This window comes from Macaca nemestrina, chromosome 20 (assembly GCF_043159975.1).
Source record: "Macaca nemestrina isolate mMacNem1 chromosome 20, mMacNem.hap1, whole genome shotgun sequence".
In the NCBI taxonomy this organism is placed as follows: domain Eukaryota; kingdom Metazoa; phylum Chordata; class Mammalia; order Primates; family Cercopithecidae; genus Macaca; species Macaca nemestrina.
Window position 1 is genome coordinate 47,250,749 of NC_092144.1, and position 14,581 is coordinate 47,265,329.

Below are 14,581 nucleotides of genomic sequence, written 5' to 3' on the forward strand. Positions count from 1 at the left end.
GTAGCCAGGCTGATCTCGAACTCCTGACCTCAGGCAATCCACCTGCCTCGGCCTCCCAAAGTGCTGGGGTTAGAGGCGTGACCCACCATGCCCGGCCAATGTTTTTGCTTTTCAAATTGGAAGATGTTGCATGCAATTCCAGGTTTCTGATTTCTCTTGGAAAATCAGATGATCTGACATCCACACTCCCACAAGCCTTGGTTGGCAGAAGACACCCTGCCGTCCAGGTCAGTGCAGGCTCCTCTTGGCCTCTCTCCTGTCTCCCTTAGGCAACTCGACCCTGTGGGCTTTCCAGCTTCCTCACTCTTCTTTAGCCCATCCCCGTGCTGCCTCCCAGCAACGTCTTCAGGATTGTTTGTGTTCTCGTGGGGCACCAGGAAGAGGAGCTCCCCACTCCCCACCTGCCCTCTTCTGGTGCTCGCTTTTTCAGAGGCTGTAGGCTCTCCTTGCTATTTTGCTCCTTGAATCTGCTTTGAGCTTCCCTCGTGGTCTCTGCCGGTTCGCTCCATACCTCCGGGCATAAATTAGGAAAAGCCCCCCTACACATGCACATACGCGCGCACAGACAGACACAGACACGCACGCACACAGAGATACAGACACACACAGACACACACAGACACACAGATGCACACACACAGACACGCACACACACACACAGACATACAGACACACAGATGTACACACATAGACACATACAGACACACAGACACGCACACACACAGAGACACAGATGCACACAGACACAGACACATACAGACACAGAACACACACACAGACATGCGCGCACACACACACAGACACACAGATGCACACACAGATGCACACACACACAGACATGCACACACACACACACAGACACACAGATGCACACACAGATGCACACACACACACACGCACACACAGACACACAGAGACACACACAGATGCACACACAGACACACACACAGACATGCGCACACACACACAGACACACACACAGACACACACACACACCGACGCACACACACACAGAACAGGCCTGCTACTTTCTCACACAGGAAGCACCAATAGCTGCTGACCAAGAACGGCTGCATCCAGCTCTAGATTCCCAAGGAAAGAAAACTTAGAGGTCACTTTGAGCCAAGTGCCCAGCCCAAAGCAGCACTGTACTGCTCCGAGCAAAATCAGTTCCATTGGCAGGAGAGAGCGGGCACGATTGCTGGGCAGTCAACAGGTTCCATCACAGACGGCGACCCACTTTCCCCTTCCTCTCCAGCAGGATTTTCATCTTCTAGAAGTTCAAGGTGGAGACAAAGGGAAGTGACCCCGCAGGTGGTTTTATGTGCTGGACAGAGGCACAGACTCCCTTCCCCAGGGGCCTGCAAATCAGGAGGTACTTACACCTCCAATTAGGCAGAAGCCATCTGTTCACTCGTACATACACGAAATACTGAACAAACGTCCTGGACACTGTTCTAGGCACTGGGGATGCATCAGCGAACAACACAGACATCCCTGCCGTTCTGGAGCCAACATTTGAGTGGTGGACCCAGCCAGTAGACAGAATGAACAACCGCTAAAAAAATTGGAAGAAGGCCGGGCGCAGTGGCTCAAGCCTGTAATCCCAGCACTTTCGGAGGCTGAGACGGGCGGATCACGAGGTCAGGAGATCGAGACCATCCTGGCTAACACAGTGAAACCCCGTCCCTACTAAAAAATACAAAAAACTAGCCGGGCGAGGTGGCGGGCGCCTGTAGTCCCAGCTACTCGGGAGGCTGAGGCAGGAGAATGGCGTGAACCCGGAAGGCGGAGCTTGCAGTGAGCTGAGATCCGGCCACTGCACTCCAGCCTGGGTGACAGAGCGAGACAAAAAAAAAAAAAAAAAAATTGGAAGAAAGTAGAGCGGATAATTAAGAAAGGCTTCCAGAAGATGGGGCTTCTCTGTCTCTATAGGGTGATTTGGGAAGGTTTTTGTTTTTGTTTTTTGGGAGTTTTTTTGTTTTGTTTTGTTTGAGAGAAGGTCTCACTTTGCTGCCCAGGCTGGAGCGCAGTGGTGTGATGATGGCTCACGCAATCTCAACCTCCCGGGTTCAAGCAATCCTCTTACCTCAGCCCCCTGAGTAGCTAGGACTACAGGTACCTGCCACCACACCTGGCTAATTTTTGTATTTTTAGTAGAGACAGGGTTTTGCCATGTTGGCCAGGCTGGTCTTGAGCTGCTGGGCTCAAGTGATCCACCCACCTTGGCCTCCCAAAGTGCTGGGATTACAGGCGTGAGCCACCGCGCCCAGCTGGAAGTCTCCATGGAAAAACTGACATGGGAAAGAACCAGCCCCCGGAAGGACTGAGGAAGCATATCAGATATCCTGGATAAGGTTTAGTGCATCAGAACAGAAAAGAAGGCCAGTATGATCAGAGTTTAGTCAGGGATGGGGAGAGACATCAGAGCCAGATCCTGTGGGGTTTATGGAGCAGGGGAAGGAGTTTGGATAGTGTTTTAATGCAGTAAGCAGTCACTGGGGAGATCTCAGTGAAAAAGTGATGGGCTCTGATTTACCCAGCCATAGTCTGCAGTAACCACATGGATTTCTAGAGACATTCCTTCTGCGGCTTTCCTCCCCAAACTCCACTGGTGCTCATGTTGACTCATCTGTCATTTTCACTTCCTTTCTGACAGAGTAGCTGAGCTGAGCGAACAACAGAGCAGATGGACAATAGTCTGGCCTCTGCGTGAAGCCACCAGTTCACGGGAAATACAGGGGGCAGAGGAACATGTTAAGTGGCACCACAGGGATCCTGAAAGTGGGGAAATCCACAGGACGGGTGACCCCTTTCCTTCAACAAGTAAAGAGCATCAAAATAAAGGAAGGTGGCCGTTGTAGAGTAAAGGAGACTTAAGAAAATACCTGCATAAGCAGAAGATAATTTCGAACAAACCAGCTCACAGAAGACACCTGCGAGACAATGATGGGAAATGTAATGCAGGCAGGGTACTGCATGACATTAAAGAATTCTTGTTAATTTAGATGAGTATGATAATGTTATTGTAGTGATTTTTTTTTTAAACCTTACCTACTAGAGATACAAGCTAAAGTATTTATGGGTGAAAAATGACCTGATGTCTGGCCGCGTATGGTGGCTCATACCTGTAATACTAGCACTTTGGGAGGCTGAGGTGGGCAGGGATTGCCTAGAGTCAGGAATTCGAGACCAGTCTGGCCAATATGATGAAACCCCTTCTCTACTAAAAATACAAAAAATTAGCTGGCCAAGGTAGCGCATGCTGGAATTCCAGCTACTTGGGAGGCTGAGGTAGGAGAATCATTCGAACCCTTGAGGTGGAGGTTGCAGTGAGCCAAGCATGTGCCACTGCACTCGAGTCTGGGTGACAGAGTGAGACTCTGTCTCAAAAAAAAAAAAGACCTGATGTCTGGGGTTTACTCTAAAACATTCTGTTAGAAACAAAGAAGGTCATAAGGCGGGGTGAATAGATGAAATGGGAATAGGAGCTAGTTAGTGGTTGTTGGAGCTGATGGGTGACTCAGTCTCTTCTCTGCCTTTGAGTATGTTTGCAAATTTCCATAATAAAAAGGTTTTTTTTAATGAGTGAGGCTGTCAAGAAAAGTCACATGTCCCACTTTCTGGGAGCAGTAACACGGCTATCGCAGCTCACATTTTCCTTTTCTCCCATTTCAGCATGGCGGGGACAACTTCCTCGCCACCTCCGGCTGGCCAGCGCCCGCAACTGCTGCCTGCTCTGTGCTGCTGAACCACTCGGTCTGGAGCCCCCAGGACAGCACCTGCCTCCTGAGGTTGTCCTGGCTCAGCTGTGCACAGCGATGGTGGAGAACTGGACTCCACAGGCTCACAACCTTCCTGTCAGGTTTCAGGGCCCAGCATCCTTCATCCTGGGCCTGGTGGCCCTGAACAATGGCTGAGGGGTGGGGAACCCTATAGAGTGACACCACAGCGTACCGGGCCAGCAGCACTCCAGTGCCCGTGGACTATGACCACCTATCGGGCCATCCCCAGCGATGGTGTGGACCTTGCAGCCAGTTGTGGGGCCAGGGTGGGCGATGTCCTCCCTGGGCCACACACAGGGGACTATGCTCCCTTGGGATTCTGGGCCCAGAATGGCAGCATGTCCCAGCCTCTTGGTGACAGCCCGGTTACCGCCACCGCCACCACCCGCCCCAGCCCCACCACCCCCGCAATGCCCAAGATGGGTGTGCGTGCAAGGGTGGCCGACTGGCCGCCCAAGCGGGAGGCCCTGAGAGAGCAGAGCAACCCAAGCCCCTCACAGGACACAGATGGCACAAAGGCCACCAAGATGGCCCATTCCATGAGGAGCATACAGAACGGACAGCCCCCCACCAGCACCCCAGCTTCCTCAGGGTCCAAAGCCTTCCACCGACTCTCCAGGAGAAGGTCCAAAGACGTGGAGTTCCAGGACGGGTGGCCCCGGTCCCCCGGCAGGGCCTTCCTCCCTCTTCGGCACCGCAGCAGCAGCGAGATAACCCTCAGCGAGTGTGACGCGGAGGACGCGGGGGAGCCGCGCGGGGTCCGGCACACGGGGGCGCTGCCCCTCTTCCGCGAGTATGGGAGCACCTCGTCCATCGATGTGCAGGGCATGCCGGAGCAGAGCTTCTTCGACATCCTCAACGAGTTCCGCAGCGAGCAGCCCGACGCCCGGGGCTGCCAGGCCCTCACCGAGCTCCTCCGGGCAGATCCTGGCCCGCACCTCATGGGGGGCGGAGGCGGAGCCAAGGAGGACTGCCACAACGGGCAGCCCGCCAAGGACAGCCTCCTGCCGCTGCAGCCCGCGAAGGAGAAGGAGAAGACCCGAAAGAAACCTGTGCGGGGCCTCAGCGGCGGGGACTCAGTGGACTCGTCCATCTTTCGGAAGCTAAGGAGCAGCAAACCCGAGGGGGAGGCTGGGCGGTCCCCGGGGGAGGCCGACGAGGGCCGCAGCCCCCCGGAAGCCAGCAGGCCGTGGGTGTGTCAGAAGAGCTTCGCCCACTTCGACGTGCAGAGCATGCTGTTCGATCTCAACGAGGCGGCCGCCAACAGGGTGTCGGTGTCGCAGAGGCGGAACACCACCACGGGCGCTTCGGCCGCCTCCGCCGCCTCGGCCATGGCCTCCCTCACGGCCTCGCGGGCCCACAGCCTCGGAGGCCTGGACCCGGCCTTCACCAGCACGGAGGACCTAAACTGCAAGGAGAACTTGGAGCAGGACCTCGGCGATGACAACAGCAATGACCTGCTGCTCAGCTGCCCACACTTCCGCAACGAGATCGGGGGCGAGTGTGAGCGCAACGTGAGCTTCTCCCGGGCTTCCGTGGGCTCCCCGAGCAGCGGCGAGGGCCACCTGGCAGAGCCCTCCCTGAGCGCCTACCGCACCAACGCCAGCATCTCGGTGCTGGAAGTGCCCAAGGAGCAGCAGAGGACGCAGAGTCGGCCCCGGCAGTACAGCATCGAGCATGTGGACCTGGGCGCCCGCTACTACCAGGATTACTTCGTGGGCAAAGGTGACGGATGGCGGGTGGGTGGGAGGGTTGGGTGGGCTGCGGCTTGTCTCCGAGACCCCTACTTATTCATTTACTCTGTGCCAGGTACTGCTCTGGCACTGAGGATGTGGCAGGAACAGAGACCTCCCTTCTGGAGGGCTGTGAGGATCCGGTGAGCAGAGCTACCCGGGCCTCAGCCCTGTGTCTGACACAGCAGCACTCCATAAACCTGGAGCTACAGGACACAACAGCTCTGCATTTACTCAGCACGTACGGGCTTGGACAGCTCAGTGCCAGGCACTCTCTAGAGCCTGGGGGTATAGTATCAACCAGCTTGAAACAAATATTCTGTCTTCCCAGCACTTTTAATGTTTTCATGGGTAAGACAAACAATAGAACAGGATAAATACGAAAAATACACAGGGGATTATAGGGTGCTAAATGCAGTGGAAAAGAGTAAAGTGGGGAAGAAGGAAATGGAATGTTGGGGGTGGGGGCAGATCTCAGTAGGGGATGGTCAGAGAGGGCCTCAGAGGCAGGTGCGGTTTGAGTACCGAGCTGAAAGCACCATGTGCAAATTGCAGACCCTGTTCCCAGAACAGAGCAGCGAATACGTAAGTCTTGGAACTGCCAGGCGTGGTGGCTCACGCCTGTAATCCCAACACTTTGGGAGGCCGAGGAGGGCGGATCACTTGAGGTCAGGAGTTCAAGACCAGCCTGGCCAACATGGCGAAACCCTGCCTCCTCTAAAAATACAAAAATTAGCCAGGTGTGGTAGCACATGCCTGTAGTCCTAGCTACTCGGGAGGCTGAGACAGGAGAATCTCTTGAACCCGAGAGGCGGGGGTTGCAGTGAACCAAGATCGCGCCACTGCACTCCAGCCTCCAACTTGAGTGACAGAGCGAAACTCCATCTCAAAAAAAAAAAAGTCCTGGAATGTTGGAGGAACAGACAGGAGGTCAGTGTTGCTGGGGCAGAGTGATGGGGGAGAGTGGATGGAGCTGACGCAGGGGGTGACAGGGGCAGGTCATGTGGGACTCTAGCAAGGACTCTCATTTGTACCCTGCATGAGATGGAGCCACAGGACGGCTTTGAGCAGGGCAGGGCCCTCCTCTGACTCCTGTGTTCACGACCTGCCTCCAGCTGCATGTGGGGAGCAGACTGTGAGGGATGGGGAGAGGACAGGGGAACAGGCAGGAGGCTGCTGCAGTCATCCAGGCAGGAGATGATGGACATGTCTAAGATGGAAGCCCAGAAGTGGGGAAGAATCTTGCAAGCCACTACTGGATCCATTTAGGAGTGCGGTGACGCCATCTCTGCTCACTGCAACCTCCACCTCCCAGGTTCAAGCGATTCATGGGCCTCAGCCTCCTAAGGAGCTGGGACTACAGGTGTGCACCACCACACCCAACTAATTTTTTTTTTGTATTTTTAGTGGAGATGGGGTTTCACCTTGTTGGCCAGGATGGTCTTGATCTCCTGACCTTGTGATCTGCCCGCCTCACCCTCCCAAAGTGCTGGGATTACAGGTGTGAGCCACCGCGCCCGGCCTCTGGATCCACTTTGAAGGCGAAGCTGTTGATGTTTGGAGGGTGTTAACATCAGGGAGAGATGGGCTTCATACATGATTAGTGCTGGTGAGGCATTCCCAGGAGACAGCATAGCGTATTGCAGAGACCATAAACCCAGGCAGCTTCAGGGGACAGCAGAACACTGCAAGAGTACGGCATACTAGGCAAAGACTAGGCCATTCCTGCCCGGTGCCAGCTGACTGTTGTCATGCAAGACATGCAGACAAATCTAGTGTTACCAGCCTTTCCAGTTTTTCAAGATTCTCCTGAAACTCAGATTTTTTAAAATATAGACTTTACTGATTTTTAAATGGTGGCAGCTATAACGATTCAGAATTATTAGCTGGGTATGATGGCTCATGCCTATAATCCCAGCACTTTGGGAGGCTGAGGCAGGCGGATCACTTGAGGTCAGAAGTTCAAGACCAGCTTGGCCAACATGGTGAAACCACGTCTCTACTAAAAATACAAATAAATTAGCCAGGCGTGGTGACATGTGGCTGTAATCCCAGATACTTGAGAGGCTGAGGCAGGAGAATCACTTGAACCCAGGAGGCAGATGTTGCAGTGGGCCGAGATCATGCCACTGCACTCCAGTCTGGGTGACAGAGTGAGACTCTGTCTCAAAAAAAAAAAAAAAAAAAAAAAAAAATCAGAATTGCTTGTAACTGCTAGTAACAGGCTTAAACAACATAGAAGTGACTCTCCTGTGAAGAAAGCCAGAGTTCAGCAGCCCAGGGCTGGTTTGGTCAGTCTTCAGCATCAGTGGAGCATCAGCCTTAGTGCATGGCACGATCCCCTGCCGCACCACACCAAGATAGCTGCTGGAGTTACAGGCATCACATCTGTGTTTCCAGGCAGAGAAAAAGAGGAAAGGGTAAGGACAAAAAGGCAGACCTCTTGTCAAGTCAACCCCCTTATGCCGTTATGCCTAGTGTTTCATTATTGGAACACTAAGCATGTGGGAGTTATAGCCTACTGCTCAAGGTCATTGCCAGGGTCTGAATTTTTACTCCTGGAAAAATCCACAAAATTGCAGTCTCCAGCATAAATGGGTTAAAGAGCTTTCTCAGAAGCCCCATCCAACCACTTCCACTTAGTGACCACACCTGTGTGCAAGGAGGCTGGGAAATGTAGATTTTTAGCTAGACAAAGTTTCTCTTTTCCAAGAATAGAGAGTTTTTCTTAAAAAAAAAAAAAGAAGAGGAGCTAGCAGCTAGTACTCCACAGCAACTGGATTTGTTGTTGTTGTTGTTGCTTTTTCTTTCTTTTTTTTTGAGGCAGAGTCTCGCTCTGTCACCCAGGCTGGAGTGTAGTGGCGCGATGTCAGCTCACTGCAGCCTCTGCCTCCCAGGTTCATGCGATTCTCCTGCCTCAGCCTCCCAAGTAACTGGGATTACAGATGCTTGCCATCACACCCAGCTAATTTTTGTAGTTTTAGTAGAGACAGGGTTTCTTCATGTTGGCCAGGCTGGTCTCGAACTCCTGACCTCAGATGATCCACCCACCTCGGTCTCCCAATGTGTTGGGATTATAGGCGTGAGCCACCACACCTGGGTCACAGCAACTAGTTTTTAAAAAATATTTAAAGTAAGGTCCTTGTCAAACATAACAAATGTCAGTTAAGTTGTCCCATGGGGCACTGGAGCTCCAACTTGGAGTCTCTGGAGTTCCAACTTGGAGTCAGAAAGCCCTCAGTTTGGGGTATCTGTTCCATAGCTGATCCATGTGATACGTTTTACCCTTCAGACTGCATGGCAAATGAAGATGATTATATCAATATCACATGCACAAACAAAATGACACAGAGATTGAAAAGAAAGGGATCAAAAAGAAGTTCCAAGCCAGACACGGTGGCTCACGATTGTAATCCCAGCACTTAGGGAGGCCGAGGCGGGCGGATCACGAGATCAGGAGATCGAGACCATCCTGGCTAACACAGTGAAACCCCATCTCTACTAAAAATACAAAAAATTAGCCGGGTGTGGTGGCAAGCGCTTGTAGTCCCAGCTACTCGAGAGGCTGAGGCAGGAGAATGGCGTGAACCCAGGAGGCGGAGCTTGTAGTGAGCCGAGATTGTGCCACTGCACTCCAGCCTGGGCGACAGAGTGAGACTCCATCTCAAAAAAAAAAAAAAAAAAAAAAAAAGAAGTTCCAGACAGTTGCTTACAAGGAAAAAGCCAATGAGACAATATCAGTATCACATGAAATAGATTTAAAGGCTGAAAGCACTTTTTAGAGGAAGTAAGAAGGCCATTTCATGTTTCTTAAAATTCGCCAAGAAATTCTGGTAGTTGTGAACCTTTGTATACCTGGCAACTTGGTTTAGGGGTATATAGATTTTAAAAATGGATCAGGCTGGCTGAGCGCATTCGCTCACGCCTGTAATCCCAACACTTTGGGAGGCCCGAGGTGGGCAGATTACGTGAGGTCAGGAGTTTAAGACCAGCCTGGCCAGCATGGTGAGACCCTGTCTCCACTAAAAAATACAAAAATTAGCTGGGTGTGGTGGCAGGTGCCTGTTATCCCAGCAACTTGGGAGGCTGAGGCAGGAGAATCTCTTGAAGCTGGGAGGCAGAGGTTTCAGTGAGCCGAGATCGCACCATTGCACTGCAGCCTGGGCGACAGAGTGAGACTCTGTCCCCCCAACCAAAACAAAAAAACAAACAAACAAACAAAAACGCTACGGGGAGAAGTGGAAAAATTCACAACCATAGCGGGAGAAGTGCACAGATTATCTCTCTGAAATTGACAGAATCTAGTAACTGAAAAATAAGGATTTAGAGGATTTGAATAACCTAATGAAAACTTGATTTTACACTGTATATATATTAACTTTGTACCTAACCAACAAAGAACACATTCTTTTCAACCTACACATACAAATACTTACATGAAAGGAATGTTGATCAAATAAAGATCAAGTAAGATTATACATTAAAATACTTAGTTCTGTGTTAGGCAGGTAGGAAGTACTCATCATGCAGCTTTAAAAAAAAAAAAAAAAGTCATTTTATTTTTAAAAATTTCTTTGTAGCACTGAAAGCTGTTCAAGAAAAAAATGTCCTGGCCAAGCACAAGGGCTCCCTGAACGCCTGTAATTCCAGCACTTTTGGAGGCTGAGGCGGGATGATCACTTGCCCCTAGGAGTTAAGAGACAAGCCTGGGCAACATAGTGAGACCTCAAAAAAAGGTTAAAAATTTAGCCAGGTGTGGTGGCACGTGTCTGTAGTCCCAACTACTGTGGAGGCTGAGCTGGGAGGATCGCTTCAGCCCTGGAGGCAGAGGTTGCAGTGAGCCATGATTGCACCACTGCACTCCAGCCTGAGTGACAGAGCAAGACCCTGTCTCAAAAAAGAAAACTATTCAGTAATATTTGTTAAAGCACAGTAAAGAATTTATTCAGAGCCATCACAGTAGGCGTAGGGACCACTGCGGCGGGGTCTGGCAGTAGGGAAGAGAGATTGGGCTTAGCTCTGAATACAGCGTGGTCAAGTGGGGATTTATAGCCAAGAGTCAGGGTGGGGGTCAGTGGATGGAAGAAATTACTAAGAAGAAATGTCAGAGGTAAGGAAGATTCTGGCTAAACCAACCTAATCTCGCTGATGACACACCAGGATGATCCGACATCACCTTTGGATGGTGGAGGATGAAGAGCTTGATCAGATGTTGAGGATGTCCAGATATTAGGATAAGGTTGGGGGTCAGGGTTCTTGCTAAACTGACTTAGCAGGGTTCTTTGTTAAAACTGGATTTTACAAGGAGGTGCACAGATGGGCCTAGGAGAATATTCCAAAGCCTGACGAAAGTTTAGCCAAGCAAAGAGTCTTTGTCAAAACTAGTAAATAAATTAATCATTGGTCAGTGTTTGAGTGTCTACGATATGCTAGGATTTGCAAGGAGCTAGATATGCATTGATGGGAAAAGCAACAACCCCTGTAGCTGCTTCAGGAATAAGCTGGTATCTGCGATCTGTAGATCTGTAGAGTACAATGTTTATTCCATTCTCTGATCAGCTGGAGATTGTTGAACCCCCTGCAGATGCTATCCTGATTGGGGCCATTAATTAACACACAATATTTTGCCTTTAGATTAGCCTTTGATTTGCCAAGAGCATCTCATGAGAACAAGAACCATCAGTTAAAAACATTCAGCGTACCAGTACAATTTCCGGCGGTGGGTGATGCTAACTTCATGGACTTGGGTCAAGACAGACCGCTGGTGGATACCCACACAAGCATGAGATACTTGGGTTATACGTCGGGAAGAACTGTTTGCCTGGAAGGGTTATAAGATAGCAGCATGTTTTAGAAAAAAAGAGGAGGCAGCTGTCGGGTAGAGGAGGAGGAGGAGGCGTGCCCCATGGCTGGCTAAAGCCTCTGTTACCCTAAGGGAAAAAAGAGCAGTGTTGAAGTTACCTAGGTAAAGAACCATGGTGAGATAAAGGCGATGCCTGGGGACCCCTATCGTGGTCCCTGACAGGCGCCAACGACTGGGGCTGGTCATTGCCAACACTCATCATGTGCGTGCTATGTGCCTGGCACAGTGCTCAAGGCTGGGTCCACCTTTAACTTTATTTTATGGCTGAAAATGCTGTCTAGCAACTTGGCTGGGACCAGACATCTCTTAAGGGGCAGAGCCCAGATGTCAGGAGGCTCTCTAGACTAGAATCGTACTTAACAACTTCACAAGGGCTAATCAGCAGTTAAACCAAGTGAATAATTTGCAAGCACGGGATGAATCACAGTGGTGCTGGGTTGATGACATGCCATGCACCGTAGTAAGCGTTTCATATCTGTAGCTTCATTTTGCCTTCACATCAGCTCTCTGAATTGTGGGTGGCATCAAGGCCCAGTTTTCTCAGACAAGAGCACTGAGGCTCAGAAAAGTTCTGTGGCTTGGCAGAGGTGGTACAGTAAGGTGGGCTTTTGCCTCTTACAGTTTCTCCACTGGGGGTGTGTGTGACCAAGGCATGAGGTTTGCGTGACCAGCATCCCACAGATTGCACAGGACCCTGCCTGATCACCCTATCTGCAGGCCTGCTGGGCATCAGGGCCCCTCCTTCCCAGACAGCTGAGCCTGAACTCGCCTGCTCTTCCTTCTTAGAACATGCCAATTACTTCGGCGTGGATGAGAAACTGGGGCCAGTGGCTGTGAGCATTAAGCGGGAGAAGCTGGAAGACCACAAGGAGCATGGACCTCAGTACCAGTACAGGATCATCTTCCGGACCCGCGAGGTAGGTCCCATCACTCTCGTTCTTATTAAAGAAATCATAGCCACTCGCATCTCGAGCTAGGTTCTGGGGGCAAAGACTTCCCTGGCTTCATCTCATGGAATCTTTCCAACCACCCCAGGAGAGCAATCCTGTTAGTCTCTCCATCTCGTAGAGGAGGAAACTAAGACTCAGAATTTCAGTGACTTCCGGCTGGGCACAGTGGCTCACACCTGTAATCCCAGCACTTTGGGAAGCGAGGTGGGTGGCTCAGATGAGGTCAGGAGTTCAAGACCAGCCTGACCAACATGGCGAAACTCCATCTCTACCAAAAATACAAATCAGCCAGGCGTGGTGGCACGCGCCTATAATCCCAGCTATTGGGGACGCTGAGCCAGGTGAATTGCTTGAAACTGGGAGGCAGAGGCTGCACTGAGCTGAAATTATGCCACTGCACTCCAGCCTGGGCGACAGAGTGAGACTCTGTCTCAAAAAAAAAAAAAAAAAAAAAAAAGAGAGAGAGAAAGATAAATGATTTCTATAGGATCAATGAATCAGTGGCCAGACCAAGATTTCAGTCCAGGGTGTCTGACTTCAGAGCCCAACATTACAAAACCTGTTTGCGAGAGATTAACTCTAATAAGCATAAGAAATAAAAGGGAAGGTAAGGGATCATTTTAGGATCATGAGGTGTCCTACATAATGGAAAGAATTAAGGCAACAAGCCTCAGGCAGGACAGGAATTGGGGACTGTCAACCACAGGCGCTGCTGTTGGGCCAATCAGCTCAAGGTACTCCCAATGTGTCACTTTCCATTCTGAGTGGAGAAGCCCATGATCCTGGCTGGAGGCCTTCCCCTGGATTAAATGTCAGCTGTAGCTAGTGGGGAAGTCCTGCTGGGGCACCCATGCTCTATTAGAACTCTAAATTGTAAGTGACAGAAGTCTACTTCTAACTTTCTTAAGTCAGAAATAGCATTCATGGTTCGTGTAGCTGCAAATCCAGAGGTAGGGCAAGCTTCGGGCATAGCTGGACTTAGAGACTCAAATGCAGTCACCAGAACTCTGCTACTTTAGGTCTCTGCTTGGCTTTGCTGTTTGCATCATGAATGTCATTTTCTTCTGCCACTAACAAGCTCTCACCGTGTCATGGGAACATGGAGATGGGCTGCTCAAACCTACATCTTTACGCCTTCTCATCCCAAAGGCTCAGACTGGCCAGACACAGTAGTAGTTCATGCCTGTAATCCCAGCACTTTGGGAGGCCAAGGCAGGCGGATCACCTGAGGTCAGGAGTTTGAGACCAGCCTGCCCAACATGGTGAAACCCCGTCTCTACCAAAAATACAAAAATTAGCTGGGCGTGGTGACAGGCGCCTGTCATCCCAGCTACTCAGGAGACTGAGGCAGGAGAATTGCTTGAACCCAGGAGGCGGAGGTTGCAGTGAGCTGAGATTGCACCATTGTACTCCAGCCTAGGCAACAAACACAAAACTCCATCTCAAAAAAAAAAAAAAAAAAAAGACTTAGACAGATTTATCTGGGAAGAACTCTGGCTCTGCTTAGATCACAAATGCAATCCCTGGGCCAGTCGCTGTGATCGGGGTGGTAGAGGAAACTGGCCAGGTCTAGCACATGTTACCCCCCACCCTGGGTCCAGGGGCAGGGCCAGGCACTGTGATTGACAGTTCCACCAGAGCTCACTGGAGAAGGAGGCAGGGCAGATCCTCAGCAAAAAGAGGGGACCCAGGCAAGCAGAAATGACAGAGAGGTCCAGAAGACCCAAATAAGGAAGACCTTTCAGAAAAGGGGCAGTCACCAGCTAGGCAGGCCCTCCAAAATGGGTCTCCCTCAGCGTGCATTGCCCCAGCCCCTTGGGCCTGGCCTTTGCCCAGACATGGAAGCCTAGCAGGCTGAGGCTGCCAAGGACTTTTGTGGGGCCAGCCAAGTCCTGGACCTCATCCAGGCTGGCAGATGCAGCTCGGAGTGCCCTCGCCCCATCCCCTGACCAAGACCTTCCCACTGTGTTGGGGGAATGGGATGGCACAGAGGCTTTGCAGCAGCCAGGAAGAGGCAGCCACAAAACCATGTGTGCCAAACCACAGGTGGTCACCAGCCTCTGTCTCCCCAGCCCCTCCTCCCTCCACCCACCTTTCTGGCCAGATGAGCACCAGAGCAGAATGAGAGGTGACAGCTCACACTGCATCCGACTGTTTTAGGACATACGGGCAACTGCTGGGTGAAATGACGCCTACTGTCATATACTTATAAATATAAATAGGCTGGGTACAGTGGCTCACACCTGTAAT

General features: G+C 51.2%; 1 protein-coding gene across 6 annotated transcripts in view; it reads left to right on the top strand.

The window, feature by feature from the left end:
- Nucleotides 1-14,581, top strand: part of LOC105495419 (signal induced proliferation associated 1 like 3) — a 310,011-nt gene that overhangs the window by 173,796 nt on the left and 121,634 nt on the right. For all 6 annotated transcript variants that reach the window (XM_071087643.1, XM_071087648.1, XM_071087644.1 and 3 more), the window contains 2 exons: nt 3,679-5,510; nt 12,168-12,298. In XM_071087643.1, coding sequence (XP_070943744.1) covers nt 3,989-5,510; nt 12,168-12,298 — 1,653 coding nt within the window. In that variant the 5' untranslated portion in view covers nt 3,679-3,988. The remainder of the gene's footprint in view (nt 1-3,678; nt 5,511-12,167; nt 12,299-14,581) is intronic.